Raw genomic sequence first — 15865 nt, 5'->3', positions numbered from 1 at the left:
CAGCGATTGCATAGGTCTCGGAGTATTATGGTCTGTGAACTAAGGAGACATTTGCGTAGTTTTAAAATTTTGTTTGGTATAATCATACTAGACGCCCGAGCAAGTCCTAATGGTACCAGTGCAACCCAGAAGGACAAAAGCTCATAGTTGATTTTGTGTGAAATAACAGTGCATAAAAAGGGATAACAGTTTTGTGTTTAAAAACATGCCTGTTTCCTGTTTTCTGATATGAAAAAGAGAAACTGTATGCAGTTTTCCTCATATTCAGGAGGTCTACTGTGGCAAATTTGTGAAATCCTGTAAAAGGCAATAACACATCAATTTAATTTTCTGAATTTTTTCAGTAGTTTTTAAAATGGCTACTGTTATTATTGCAGTACATGTTAGCAAGTAATGTCATTGTAGCATTTTTTGACTAGCAATTAGCTTTCTGGTTATAGCTGCATATTGAGGTAGAGTTCAATATTCAATGTACAAAAATGTGATGTGAGTTGTCTGGGGAGTAAGCAAAAAAAAAAAAAAAAAAAAAAAAAAATTAAAACACCTTTTTGACCAAAATGTTTCCATTTTGAAACTGCTTTCAAAATGGAAAAAAAATGTATCATTGTGTATGTAGCCTCAGTCTTTCCACTTGTAATTGGCCCTGAAGGCTTTGGTGAAGTGTCAAATCCCACATCACACTGGCATCCCCAGTGTGTTGTGATTGGGGCAGGTGTCATGCGCTAATGCTTCTTCCCATGGGAGACCCTTCTTAGACCCTGGCTGTGATTGTGGCCAGGTGCTGTTCAGGTGTGCACAATTTTTTTTTTTCACTGCCATGTGGTTCACAGGTGCTGCGCTCTCCCACAGCACAGACACACACACATACGCACCGACACATCCAACGCGTGTACGCACACATGCACCACGAGCTCGTGCGGTCAAAGCCGGGTTCGACGTCGACTCACGGCAAGCAATTGTATTGTCACTTTATCTTAAATGAGAACTGTGAAATGTATATCTATAGTGTATGTGAAATGAGCTGAACTGAAAAAGGAAGACAAGGAGATGTGGTGCACTACATTTTAGTGGATGTAGCTAGTCATTATGCAGAACTGCAGGGGTGTGCTTATCTATTTCTGAGGTCAGTGGAGCACGAAGAGCTGAAGACGAGCTGAAAGGGCACAAATCCCTTTTCTCCATCCCTATTACGCCCACATCTTCACATCCCAGCCCTCCCCTCCCACTCGCTTCCCTCAGCCCATCCTGGTGTTGTCGAGCCCCTGCCTTGCCCCTCATGCCCTGGCTCCCAGCCTTTGACTCGGGAGTCTGCCCAGCTGCAGAGGAGGATCAGCTGTAGTCTCAGAAGGCCTGAGGGGGCTGTCTCTTTAAAGAGGAGAAAAAAAAACCCTGGACAAGGACCAAGGTATCATGACTTAACGAGTCGCTAAGAATCGGCTCCAGGGGTCAGATCTCTGCAATTGTATTTTTAACCAGCGCAAAGGAGTTTTGTTTATTTTGACACAATAACTGACACATGGAAAAGCAGATTCCTGCACATTAGTCACCAGAACACAGTGCAGTAGGGGGGACTGGAAAGGTAACCTCAGATTAGTGGACAATCAATTCTAGCTCCCTGCCAAGAGAATGCAGGATGTGGACAGCAGCGCAGGGCACAGCAGGCAGGAGTCAAATAATTAGGATTTAGATTTACACAGCAATAACTAACAAAATCGCAAAATATGCTTGCATTGCGCAAGTTTAAAGCAGGAAAAAAATGCCAGACTAAACAGAACAGAGGATACAACCAAGACAAAAACAAAATTATAATGTCGCTGTGTACCAAGAGTCTGTTTACTACATCATGGCAGTACTGGTGCTGAGAGAAGAAAACCGTAGGAGTGTTACTTGGTGTGGGGGGAAAAAAAGGAGGGGAAATATATAACAGGCAGTTGAAAATAACTTGACAGAGACAAACAAATCAATGTAAAATGGGAACTTAAAGGTTTGCGCTGCACTTAAAAAAAGAGAAATAAATGCAAAGATTCAAAGACCACAGACCATGCAGTTTGTATACACATAGCACACTACTTTAACATGATAATGTGGAAAAAAAATCAGTAGAAATGGCATTCATTTTCCCCAGTAAATATGTATCTACAATCCACAGCATCCCTCCGTATTGCCCGTTCCCGCTGTCAGATTAGGTTTTAACGGAAGAGCATCTGTCATTTATGACACCTCACTGGAAAATTGTTCAATGGTTTTATTCCTTGTTCAGATACATAAGCATCCTGTGTAGTTAATTCCAATGGCCAATACCCCTAACATCCCTTCAGTCACAAATGCTTACTCATTTGTCCGATGTACATGCTGTGTTGGTTCACACAAAAACCATTAGACACACCCTTGTCTTTTTCCACCACAGTGGTTTGGGTAATAAAATGCAAACATTAGTTTCACTTATATTCCCATTTGGCAATGCCTGACATTTTCTGCTGCACCAGCCCAGCCCTTGAGAGTGTGAAGTGTAGTGAGAGGCAGGCCTCCATGATACGTTTATGATGCATATCTATTGACAGAATTGTGGAAGTGGAAGGTCAAATAATTTGCCTCAAGTAACCAAACTCTTTATTCAAGGCTGGTCCAGTTTTCACCCAAATGCAAAAGCATCCACACAAAGCATCAAAACATGTATCTATCTCAGCTTATATCTACTGAGCGTATTTTTAGCTTTGAATTCTTGCAGTAAACTGCCAGTCATTTTAGTTTGGCTGTTTTTTTTTTTTTTGTGTATAACAAAATAAGAGGACAATGTTCAAAGCTGGATCAGCTTTCCTAAACCACGTGAAGCATGTGTTTTTATTTTTTGTCCTTCACCTTGGCTTCAGTTGTTTCACCGCTCAACAGTTGTTTGGCATCCGACAGCAAACATAGACACCTACTTTGATGTTTAATCCTACCTTGATTCTTCTAACCAAATGGAAGGCATTTCTTTATTTTTAAAATGTGCCCTTGTTTCCTTGGATATCTCTCAATCTTGCGGTGAGTCCACAGTGTGATGCGCGGAACATGTCTCTGCTGAAGCAGCATCCATTACAGTGTTGGTGTTCACATGGTGGGAGATGTTATTAGGAAGCTCATCGCCTCTCTCCTCAGAGAGAATGGATGTGTGATTATGAAGTCATCAGCCATGAACCAGTGAGGTTGCAGAGAAGCACCCCTCCTCATGGGTCCTCAGGGTGCCATTGATTGGTGACCATGTGTTTGTGCCTGATAGACTGTGAAATGGTGTGTTGCTGCACGGCTGTGTCACACCTGCGTCCCACCAATGTGATTGATTGGTTTGGTCATGTGGAATGTTCCCATCTGCTCCACAGTAATGTGTTTTTTTCCTCATTTGTGAATAAAAAGCACTGGCAGGAGAATAGACGGGCTCTGAAAAAAGGCAAAGGCCAAGCGAAAACATTTTTCCCTATCTGCCCACCCCTCCTTTTCTCCTTTTTACCAAGTTGGAAAAATTACAAATGGACCGAGCTGTGCACCTGATTATCCCGAGAGGAGATAAATACAATCAGGAAAAGCACATCTCCTCCCTCGTAGAGATTGATTTTACAAGAAAATGCGATTGTAAAAAGGAGTTCAAGATTTTGAAATTGCAATAGGATAAGGAATATCTGATCTTGCTGTGTTCTTAGAAACCTTTTCTCAGTCCTAGATTTTTCGCATAATCTAGAACCAGTGTAGGTGAGCTTTTATTTAACCTCTTCCAATGTGTCATTTTGTTTTTTTTCCCCCCTACATTTCTCCCTGGTTTGATATTTCTTAATCCTGTTCCCTCTCCTTTAATTGATCTATTCATTCTACCTAATGGCTAATTACACATCAAGCTGCATGAGCAGAAGCATTTATCATCATAGTACGTAATAATCAGTGACATTTCAACAAAGAAAAAAAATGCAAATTAGACCTCATTAACATTTGCTCTAGCTGTTTTGAATAATGTCACTGCTGCCAAGGCCGCTTGCAGAAGTTGATGTTGAGCCCAGGGTAGGGGAGGCATGTTTACACAGTCTTGTGCGGCTCTATCCTGTTTTCTCCATCTTACTGTTATTTTCAATGCTGGCCGCTACACGGCCAGGGAGGAAGCTGGGTTGGTGCTCTGCCTCTCTCCCCTGCTTCCTCATCCACACTGGCCTAACCTCTAACCCAGCCAGCTTTTATTTGCTGTCAAACAGAACCTGGTGGAAGCATCAAACAGCTTTGACAGGATGGATGTACACAAACTCTTGAGAGAAGGAAACAAAGGAGGCCTTTTTAAAGGTATGGGGAAAAGTGAGTGTACATCTAATTTGTCCCTGTGCTTTCTTTTGTTGTCTGAGAGGGGGCGACTGCCAGGAACAGACTGCTTAACTTGTATTCAGTATCACACAGAAAGCTGTATTTGACTTTCTACGAGGTTCTGTATCCCTGGATATTGATACCTTTATACCTTTTGTCTAGGATTGCAGAACAGGGTATTTAATGAAATACATGTTTGAAAAAAAAAAAAAAACTTAGGGGTCCTATAGCAGTATTTTGATGTTGAAGTGAGGTGCCATAAATCATGTTATATACCAAGGAAGCCCAACAACAAACCTTTAGTCAGAAAAATAATAAACTGGCTGAGCTGGCCTGATGAGTTCATTTGCTTTCTGCATTAACAACATTTCCTCATCCTGTATTACGTTTGTTCGTTTGTTTTCATGGTCTTGGTTTTCCTTAGGGCGAGGAAAATCGACTCTTTTGCTGGATGGAAAAAAAAAAAAGCAGGCCTTTGGAATGCGTCTCACAAGCGCTGGAGCACGCTCGCTAATTGCCTGTTTTAGTGGCAGGGGTTTTGGATTGATCCCAGGAGATGCTTAGGTCACTAGCTCTTGCGTTATCAAAAAAAGCAAAAAAAAAAGGAACTCAACACTGTGGTGTGCTGCAGCTCCGTGATCAATAAGAAGGCACAATGACTGGCCGGCTTGCCTTTTCCTTCCGGAGGATTTCATCACCTAATGTTCATTTATCATTTAGTGTGCGAATAAATGAGGTTGAAGTACTTTGAAAATGGTATCACATTTGTTTTTCAGTGTCACAACTGCTGTATGTACTCGCAGCAGGTGAAGAAAAGTTGCCATATATTAAAGTACGGCCCCCTCTAATATAACAGCAACCTGCACGATGGAAGAAACAGCTAATGTCTGAAAGCATTCGGGAAAATATTCTGAGGCCTGGCTAAACAATAGTTGAACTTCAATTCAGTGAGCTATATTTAGCGTACGGACTGGGCAGAGACCTAATACCCGCCAAATGTCGATTGTGGCTATTTTTTGTTTGAAGAGTAAATTTTACCCACCCTGGACTGTAAATCTAATTACAAAAATTGTCTGATGTCTTAAAGAACTCATTTTAGATTTCTTGCATTAAATTTAGACCTGTTTATCTTTTTTTAATGATGTTAGAATATACTTTTTTTTTCATTATTTTTTTTAATGTTTGCCAATATAATTTCATTAGCTTTTCTAGTTTGGGTGTCCCTGGGGTGAGTGGTGATGGAGTTCATAAACCTCATGTTCATGAGAATTCCCTTCAAGCATCCTATTACAACTGGGGATAAGATTGCTCCCAAAAGAGAGCCCTCTCGGAATTAACCTGGAATTGCTTCAGCTTTGCAAACTCTTGACACAACTGAACCACTGTCCTCTGCAAAGTTTGTCCGAATGTGTAATTTATTCCAGCATTTTATCAAAAAATAGTAGGACCCTAGATAATTGATTGGTTGGATTGACCTTACTTCAAAAGGGTGAAGGAATGTTACAGCAGAAACAGTGAAGTTATGTTTAGCACAAGGCGTGGAATGCAATTGGAAATATGAAACCAAATGAAAAAGCCAAAACCCATCATGATCTCTCTGTACAATTAAAATACCACTAAAAACAAAAAGAGCATGAACTACAAGCATAATAAATTGACTGTGGATATAGCACAGTCTTTGCATGCTGACACTTTCATACACACAGAAACCATAAACAGCTTGTCAAACATGGTGAATTTGTATTCAGCTGAAAATGCTGGATATTTCAGAAAAAAGATGTTTTGATATAGAAATACATACTCTCATTCACACCCTCACATTTCCTCAAAGTACTGCAGAAGAATTAATGGAAACATTTTCGTCATCTTGTAAACTGCAGAGTTACTCTATATCTGCTGTTGACAAGGTTTTGATCTGCACTTGTTTGTCACATTAGCTCCTTGTTTTCAGTCATGTGGATACCTAAGAACATCGGATTTCATGTGCTTTTTTTTTCCATGTCAATGTGTGTGTTAGACACATCTGGGAGGACAAAGTTGAAATTGGCTAAAATAAAATGCTTGATGCCAAAGTGTCACCAATGGCACTTGTGCAACACCTCTTGTGTAACGTTGCCATTCTAAGTTTTAGAAATTGCAGGCATGCATTCAACCGTACCGACTTTAATTCAGAAGTGCCCAGCAGGCCATAATGAGGGGCTTTAGATTAACTGGGTGAAATGCTGTACACCTCCTATACTTACACATGCACGCGTGCGTGCACACACACACACACACACACACACAAACACACACACACACACACACACACACACACACAAACACCTTCTAATGCTAACTCCAATTTAAATACTTGATTCAGGGAATACCCATTTAAAGAAGTGATTTGTTTAGCGAATCAGTGTCCTGTATTCCTGAATGGGAGATACAGTCACATTATGTCGATCAGGAAAGCATTATGTTCCAATAAAATCATCATAATCATTGCACATTCGTCCAGCTCATTTAAGATTTTCCGTTTTACAAGGTGACCTCTTTGTTGTACTTTTTTCAATATGATGAATGTGCTTTCTCAGCAGAGGTTTGTACGAGATTGCTGATCTGGCGTGTAATTTGTGTAGGAGAGTAAAAGGCTGCTCTAAGCTTACAGATGAACTGCAGATTAGGTGCAACCTGTTAATGGAGGGTCTAATGTTGCTATACAAGGAGATGGTATACATGATCAGATAAAGTGGCCAGAAGGAGGCTGCCCAGTTCTGTTTAGAGGCGACTGAACTGCAACTGGCTATCGATCTGCAGTAATAGCTCAGACTCTGGTGTGATATCCTCACCTGATGTCAGGGAATCTGGCAACACAATACATTGATATATTCAGTGGTGTAATTAATTTTCTTTTTTTTTTTACATGAACATATTTTGTTAGTCGACTTATACACATTTGTAAGATATGCAGTTGTGATATGACCCACAAAAAGCCTTTCATTGAAGTTAATATCAATATTGTAATATTTGCTTGAGCCTCTACCAAGTAAATATGTTTCCATTGCGTCCAGAGATCATGATTTATAGGTCGGGGCTTTAACATCACATTCATTAGTAATCACGCTTTGCCATATTTGGATCTGGATTTTTGGTTTCTTACTGCTGTTTATAAACAAGGTGGATGACGCATATCTCAAGTCTTCACTTTGGTTGGTTCTTTAATCTTGTACACTATTTACGTTATGAAGTCAGTCCATGTTTGCAATTGTTCACAGAAAATAAGGATGGTACAAGTAAAACTGAATTTTATTCAGATAGTGTTAATGAACAATGGAATTAGTTTTAAGGTATGCAGTGGCCTTACTTCAAATGAAAATGTGTACAGAAAATGGTGTGAAGAAATAGTAACAAGCGCTTGCATGTATAATTTTTATTTACTAAAATAACATGGGTTATATTTTTATGTCTGTTGTCTTTGCAGACGCAACAGTCACTACAGTCGTATTCTGTTGTTTGTTAATACGTCAACACTTGCTGTTGAACGGACTTCGGGGTGGCTTTTAGTGAGGATGTTTAGCTGAGTCTGACTGTTTCATTTCCTGTGGTACAGTTGGTTTGGTTAGTCTGACAGAGTAATCATATTGAGCACACCGAGCATACTCTGAAGGTTTGAGCTTAAAAGCACTCTTGGATGAGCGCAATTTGCATACTGGGATAAGAAGGGATTACAGTCATTTGGAGAAGTAATTGATTCTTGATGTTTGGAAAGATATGATTTGCTTTGTGATCTTCTTGTATTAATTAGCTGAAAAGCACACGTTTTTTTATGGATAGAGCTTGATTTCTTTTTATCCCCCTTACACAAAAAGGGAAAAGACAATGAACTTATCCCCTTCTTAAGACAAGTGCACTCATTAATTACAGATTTTATGATGAAAATAATTCACAATTAAAATTGCCCATAGTCAGAAACACATGCTGAATGTCACTAGATTAGTAAGGGTTAGGATATGACACTCTTATTCTCGTATCACAAATTCTGACAGGGGATGCCACATTTTCACAGTGATAAAGAAAAAAAAAATTGACAAAGCATTTTGACAGTAAACATAAACTTTGTTTCGTTTGTATTGAGATGTTAAAAAGACCAGGAAAAGTACTAGACCTATCTTAGACTTGGTATTAGCCAGAGCAACAAGAAAATAATGCGTCTTTTGTCTTGATAGTAAATATTTTCACAGGGGGATTTATGGTCATGTTTTCTCTGTGCACCCATGTAAAGGGGTTGTTATTGACTGATCATCAAATATCCCAACACTTTGTTTTACTCTTTAGTACCTGGGAAGCCGTGTGGTTACTTTTGTGGTTTTTCTAAAAGACATCTGTCTGACCTGGCGGGGCCTGAAACTACAGCTCTGGCCATCAATTATTCACATCAGACACAGTGTGTTTGACAAAACACATGCCGGCAATAAATATTTAACTCTGAGCTTGACCAGACCGTAACCCTTAAACCAATTTTAGACATTCAGACATCTAAAAAAAATATGTCATCATCCTCCCCCGATAGTGAATGCTGTTGATAAATGAGACCTTAATTCCTACTTCCTTCTGCAAGAACTATAGCTCTGAGCCATATCATTTGAGAAGTAAGTTAAGCCATCTTTCCTGGTCTTCCCCTCAGCCCTGCCGGTCTCAGGAGACGGTCTGCACGGGGGCACGACAACTGTCTCCTGCAGGACTGCTCAGATAAGCTCATGTGAATTTTGTAGATGTGCCTCTTTTCAACCCTGCTTGTGAAAGATCAGTCATTGTATAACAAAACGCCCCGCCTAGGAAAAAAAAAAAGACATACTTTGGTTTCCCTGGAGCACACATAATGTAGTTGCACCATTTCTGTCTGTGCTTGTAATATTTGGACATCTGACAAGTATAATGTACGATGCTGTTGTAGTTATTCATCATTCTTCCATAGGAGCTCACATATTTGTTTGTTTTTCCAGGGGAGTAAAACTGCTGAGTTTAGATGTTGTGTATAGGATTCTTGTCGAGTACTGTGGTTTATTTCTCCTCTGATGCTGATATGCCGGCCTCCAGGAGCAACTCCTACAATTATTAGCTTTTTGCATGGGGATTGATCTGAAAACTCTGCTTTGCATTGAATAAAAAGACATGGCATTGTTTTTTAGTTTTTTTCTTTTTTTCCTCCAAAGTTACTGTGTGTCCATGCAGATGACACTTCCGATACATTACAAGAAAGAGGTTCTAAGTTACATGTTTTCCAGTCTGTAATATTATATATAATTATCTGTACATTTCCAAAGAATGTGAGGAAGGCCTCACTTATGTGGAAAAAAAAAAGAAAATCGATGGTAAATTTGTTGATAAAACAGAAAAACCTTGTGTTCCTTGTCAAGTGGGCAACAGCAAATATGGGTGTAAATTAGCTCCATTCAGTTTTTTTTTATTTTCTGAAATCATTGTATGGCTAGTCATCCAAGATGAAAATAATAAAGTTGGTGCTGACTTAGAATACACCTTATTGTAGTGTAATGATTTAGTGACCGAAATCCAGCTACATCTCAGCGTCTTACACAGTCTTCACTATCTTCTGGCACGACCATTGAACTCCTCTCTCAAAAGAACCAAATCAGTTTTGTCTACATAAACAAACATCTCGGTCTCATAGTGACTGGAATCGGGTAAACATTAGAGAACTGTGTTTGTGACTGGAAGTGCGTTGGAGGGGAGACAGGGAGTGAGTGTGGAGATTTACCGAAGGATTTTGCAAAATGCCCATGAATTTCAGTGTTCTGATAGTAAAACAAACAGCCATTTATGTATACGACTGACTTTTAGAAAAGAACATGCTGTAAAATCAAGTAAGCCATTTATGCTCTGTTGACTAAATGTATAATACAGTTTTTGTGTGTTTTTTTTTTCTTCTAGGTAAATCAGAGAGAGCTTCATTTCATGGCTTCGGGAGGGATCCTGGGGCATCTGGCTGCACAGTAAGTTTCATATAAACTGACAGTCCTTATATCTCCTGTACCGTACATCTTATACTGTCTATAAATTGTCGAACGTTACTGGCATAACCCAGTAAACAACATCAGTAGTTGCTAATAAGCCTTCAATAAGTTTATAAACTCAAAGCCCTTTGGAAATAAGACGTTGGAAATAATTTCCAAAGCTTGACAACACTTGGCTCCAAGCGAGAAGAGTGAAACCACTGGAGAAGAATTATTAGCCTCCAGGCATCTGCCAATTTACTGTTAAACTAAAGGTGACTAATTTGCTTCTGTTTTCCTTCAAAATGGCCTCCCTGGGGTCAAGTAGAGGAGCTTTTCAACAAGGAAAACCTTGCATTCTAAAATAATGACTGTCTCTAACATTTCTTATAAAAGAAGTTTTGTGCACCGCACAAAGTCACCGTTCATGGACCCGATCTGATCACAAACAATTTGATTAGTGTACTACAAGAACTGCTCACAGTTGAATTTCTGTTTAAAATTCTGGTAATGAGCTGGTAATTCATGCGAGGCTGCGGCTGTAAAAAGATACTGTGGTCAAAGAAGATGAACAGATAAAATACCCATTATTTCCTTTGAGACAACCAACATTTTAATATCCTTGGTTAAAAGCTCTAGCAGTATGTGATACATTTTGAGTACTTGTTCTGTGTTTGATGCTCTTTATGCCGTTGATTATATTTTATCAAAAGCCTGCCCGGTTCTTGTTAATTTCAGGCGAACAAGGCATTGCAAATGAATTGTAAGAGCCCTAAGGATCTCTGTAAAAATACACATTATCTTTGGTAATATTGACCCATCATTAAAAAAAATAAAACAACTCTGCTTCCTCAGGGTAATGAGATCAGACTTGTTTTTTCAAGGTCACAATATATTATAATGATGCAAACAGAAACTATATTTGATAACATATTCTTATTACATTACAAAATAAAGATTGGCTCTGTAAGAGGATCATTTTGACTTAATGTTACAAACACACCTACTTGTTCTTGAACTCCTATTGTGTCAAAAATAATTCAAAGGTATTCACAAAGCACGACAGAGACGGTCACAAGGGTTCAAGCATGACTATTTAGCAATTTTGTCTTGAAGAGCCCGTATAAAGGATGCCAGACTCATTGTCACTTCAGGGATTCAATATCATTGAATAGAGACAGGAGAAGTGGGTCTGTTGTGCCATGTCAGTGCTGTGCCATCTGTGACAGATTGTCATTTCAGAGCCAGTTTTTCATCTCTCGGATACGTTGTGTTTGACAGATTTGAAGTCCTACATTTTACATCGGTCCATTTTTTTTTTTCTTCTTTTCTGTTATGCTTCTCTTAAGCGCCTTAATAAACATTTTTTTTTTAAATGCTATCATTCCTGTTTTGTTTTGGCTCCTGTTTCCCTGAGAGAGGTCACATCGGTTATTGTGTCAGTCCTCAGCCTACAAATGGGATTCCAGGTATCTCGTGAACCAAGTGTGCAAGCCGCAAGCCAATGACTAAAAACAGCTTTGAGTTGTACTCGCTCTCGCTCTCGTGATCTCTACACCCTGGTTTGAGGTGTGCAGAGAATTACTGTATTTAGACCAAGCTCTTAATTGCCCTCTTAACCCAGTTTGCCCGGGTAGTTGAGGTCAAAAAGATATTGTTGATACAATTACAAAACGGAGCAGTTTTTCCCCGTAAAACAGAGCAAACCAATGTTGCATTGAAAATATTTTGTGATTTGTTACTGCTGCCATAGCATCAGGGTGACCTTGAAAATACAGACACGTGAATAGGCTTTTCTGTTAAGTTAAATGCTGTTTTCCTCATGTGTCAACAAAGCTCACACAAATCGGAATCTTAAAATAATTTTCCAAAACAAATGTTGAAGAAGATTTGACATCTTTGCAGCAAAGACAGCAAATGAAAGGGTCTGTCCCTCGAATTAAATGTCTGTGGTTTCTCTTTCAGTCATCTGCACGATCAGACGTTGGCCTGGCGAGTCCAAGTCCAGTGTCCACATCAGCAAAGTCGGCCGCTCCGTTCTACTCCTTCACTACAGCTAATCCTAGAAGACGCCCTCTACAAGATCCTCCGGCCGCTGGTCAGCACCTTCTTTTACATTAATTAGAAAATAGACTTGAGATGTTTATCTTGCGGTTGTTATTTCCTCTCTTTAGACATAAATCTTGTTGAAAAGATCCAATTGGTTTCAATCTTCAAGAGGTTAAACCTCTTAAAGAAATGAATGGAGGTTTTGTTTTACAATATAAAAAGCACGCTAATGCTTTTTAATGCGGGTAATTGGACAGAAAAATGTTGTCGTCCTGTTTATATGCATTACATTCCCTCCACTTGAAAGTTGGTATTTATTCACGTAAAGCAGCCGTTTTGATCATATCCGGCATAGAAGGGTGTTAGTCAAACATCCCTCGGCCTCAAGACAAAAAAACAAACAGAAAAAACACAGCAAACGGGCCTTTACGAATGATGCTGTTTCAGTAGTCAACCATGGGACCACATATCATTTTACCACAACTGTAACAGAAATGTGCAGAGCGTCTCTCTCACTCGATTGGTCTGCAGCGTTGGGCTCTGTAAAGCAAAACCATCTGGGGACAGATATAATAAACTGTGTAGAGTCGTGATTAAATTTGTGTTTTTGCACAAAAACAGAAAAACATGCATGCGTTCTTTTCATTAACTTCATAAAGCCTTTGCGTGAGTGGTGTTTGTTTTATGAATTTCTTCTTGTTTGCACATGTATTGCCACACATGCATATTTAGTCCCGCCCCCACATCGATGTTAATTGACCAAACAGTCTAAATGTCAAATTACATTTTCAACTGGTTTTAGATCCTGAAACCACATCAGTACTTCGTCTCACATTAGCAATATTACAAAGTAGCAACAGTTTCCATTGAATCTGCCCCGCTGACTTTCATGTAAATTATGTCTGTCCCTCCTGTTTCAGGCCGTGGACAAAATCTTTGTGGATACATTACGCCACTCGCATTTCCATCACATCTACATTGTTTATAAATACTGATCCTCTCTCAGTGTAAAAACATGCGTTTTCTGAGAGTACACAGAGTTAAAGCAGTTGGCCCTTGAAGTGTAACAAGACAAACCTGCTTAATTCAAATATTATTATCGAAAAATTATTCAATAATATAGATATAAAATGAGAATATAATGAGAAGTTTTAATTTCGCTGGAAAATATCAAAATAATGGGTTACTTCATGTGAAAATGAAGCCGACAAAGAAATGTACTAGAAGCAGCACAAGTTTTATCTTGTTATTACGATCTATTTTAAATGTATTTATTCTTTTTCGTCGAGCTACCATATCCTCACCGCACGTTGGTGCTCAGATCTGCTTTCATCTTTCCACAGATCCTCTACAAACAAAAAAGGTTCGCAAGGTCCCTCCTGGCCTTCCTTCATCTGTGAGTGAAAGATCACCTCCCTCTCATAAAATAGATTTCACAGGGAGCGTACTTAAGCGCGCACGCACACACACACACACACACACACACACACGCGCACGCACACACACACACGGTGTTTGAAGGACTTGTTAGCAGTGACACCAGCACTACCTGTTTTTCTTACAAAGCAAAGTTTTGATATTCCATTATTTGGTTTTCAAGGGGTTGTTGTTTGATTTCGGTATATTCATGTCCCTGCAGGTCCTGTCTTTGTGCACAATGTTGGTGCGCACACGTGTGTGTGTGTGTGTGTGTGTGTGAGTGTGAGTGTCCATGTACGTGTGCACCTCTGTACCTCGATGTGATTGATTTTCAGTGCTGCCCTGTCACCGTCTAGCCTCCTCACAGCCTCTCCCGGGAGAGAGAGAGGCTGTCAGAGTGGATCCCCAGCTCTGCTCTTTTGATGTTTAATTAGTCATTACGTGGCTGAACAGGAGGACAGACAGAGATTAATAGCACAGAATATCTGAAATTTCTGTTGGTAATGATCCCGGCGGAGTAGAAACCATTAGGATGCAGAGAAGTGTGGAGCTCAGCTTGCATTCGCTTCGACAGGGGGTGCGGGAGCTCATTAATATGCATAAATCAGTAAGTCAGATGTTCATTGTTAAAACCCCGGCGGATCGGCGAAGATTCTTTAAAGCGTCGCCTTAAATTCCTAGAACTGGTACAAGACAATGCTTTTTTTCCGTCTTAATAAGAAGCAACTGGTTCACCATAATCCAACCTTTCCCTTTCTCTTAGAAATGATTCTTGTTTTGGTAAGGGAGTCTGAGACTGTGTTTGCGTTTCAGTGCTTTGATAATTGGCACCTCTGCTGCTGTTATTCCGAAATCAAATATGGAACAGGCTGCGCAACATAAAAGGCTGGCATGTGTTTTGTTTCTGGATTTGTATTTGAAAAGAAGTTTGTCAGAGCATGAGGGAGCGAAGCCGTCTCTGGCAGCAGCAGGAACGTGCGCTGCCTTCTTCTTAAGTAAGTGATATATCTGAGGTCTTGTCAGACGAGGGGGGTTTGGGGGGGGGGGGGGGGGGGCAAAGAATGGTTGCCTCGCGGGTTACATCTCTTTGTTGTGTAAATGGACGCTGGGCTTTTATTTGTCAGTACTTAACACATGGGTGCAGGTGTGGTTCTGTGACTCATAAGAGTACAATCAAACAGTACAATGGAAGATGGGGAGAAACAGTGACAGAGCACGGGATAAAATATAGCTTCTTCTTGTCACTCAGCACAGCTCAGGAGATAAAGCCCGGAGCTTGGAGGGATTATCCGAGCTAGTCTTTGATCCCATTTGAAAGAATAAAGATGGTAATGCTGAATAAAGGGCTATAGGTCTCTTACAACTTGCTGACGGATGAAGGAAAACATAGGGCCAGTGTTTTGATAAGTGCAATATAGGTGAAGTGGTTGGGTGGGTGGTTGTCTGGCAGTTTTAGGGAGGCATTACGATATTGATATCGGGGTTATTGGAAGCGGTAGGTTAGGCGGAGTCGCCCCAAGATGTAAAAATGTACTTGTCCTGTCAGTGCTGTGTGTCTACGGATGGCTATCAGCCAGGACCCGTGTTTGCGTTGCCGTCGACAGCCCCAGAGGTTTTGAGGACCGGTGTTGAGAAGTGCTGAAGCGGAGGCACACCTGGAGTTAGTTCGGCATTGCCAAAGGCAGCTGCGTGAAGAGATCGCCGTTTACCTGTAAAGCCTCGATGCAGCTGCAGATGCCACTGAAAGCTTTTGCTTGACGAAGCAAGCACAAGAGCTCACCGGGGACCTGAATAGCTGCTTGATTTATAAAACAAAAATCAACAGGGTTTGGTATCATTTTGACTGCTGCTAGGAATTTATTTTATTTATTTATGTCATTCTCAGATCCCCCTCCCACACACACACACACACACACGCACAACTTGTCTTGTTAGCCCTTGGTTTTAAAAATAAATGCGAGTGTTTAAAATCAGATGGGCAATGTTAGTTGCAAGTCCAAGCATGATGTTTGTGTACACTACATGATGGAGCTAAATCAAAATATTTACTGGGGCACATCCTCTTTGCATTTAGCTTTTGACAC

At 40.1% G+C, this 15865-nt stretch overlaps 1 protein-coding gene across 11 annotated transcripts in view; it reads left to right on the top strand.

The window, feature by feature from the left end:
- The window catches only part of tcf12 (transcription factor 12), a 72028-nt gene that overhangs the window by 23632 nt on the left and 32531 nt on the right, over positions 1-15865 (top strand). For 10 of the 11 annotated variants that reach the window (XM_086174668.1, XM_086174665.1, XM_086174666.1 and 7 more), the window contains exons 6-8: positions 10252-10313; positions 12279-12411; positions 13706-13758. In XM_086174668.1, coding sequence (XP_086030794.1) covers positions 10252-10313; positions 12279-12411; positions 13706-13758 — 248 coding nt within the window. Of the gene's footprint in view, positions 1-4217; positions 4303-10251; positions 10314-12278; positions 12412-13705; positions 13759-15865 lie in introns of all 11 variants that reach the window. The other variant, XM_086174667.1, reaches the window with a different exon arrangement.

This window comes from Fistularia commersonii, chromosome 27, assembly GCF_037954325.1.
Source record: "Fistularia commersonii isolate RoL2024-O1a breed Wild chromosome 27, RoL_Fcom_v1.0, whole genome shotgun sequence".
NCBI classification, from domain to species: Eukaryota; Metazoa; Chordata; class Actinopteri; order Syngnathiformes; family Fistulariidae; genus Fistularia; species Fistularia commersonii.
This window is presented reverse-complemented; position numbering and strand designations above follow the sequence as displayed.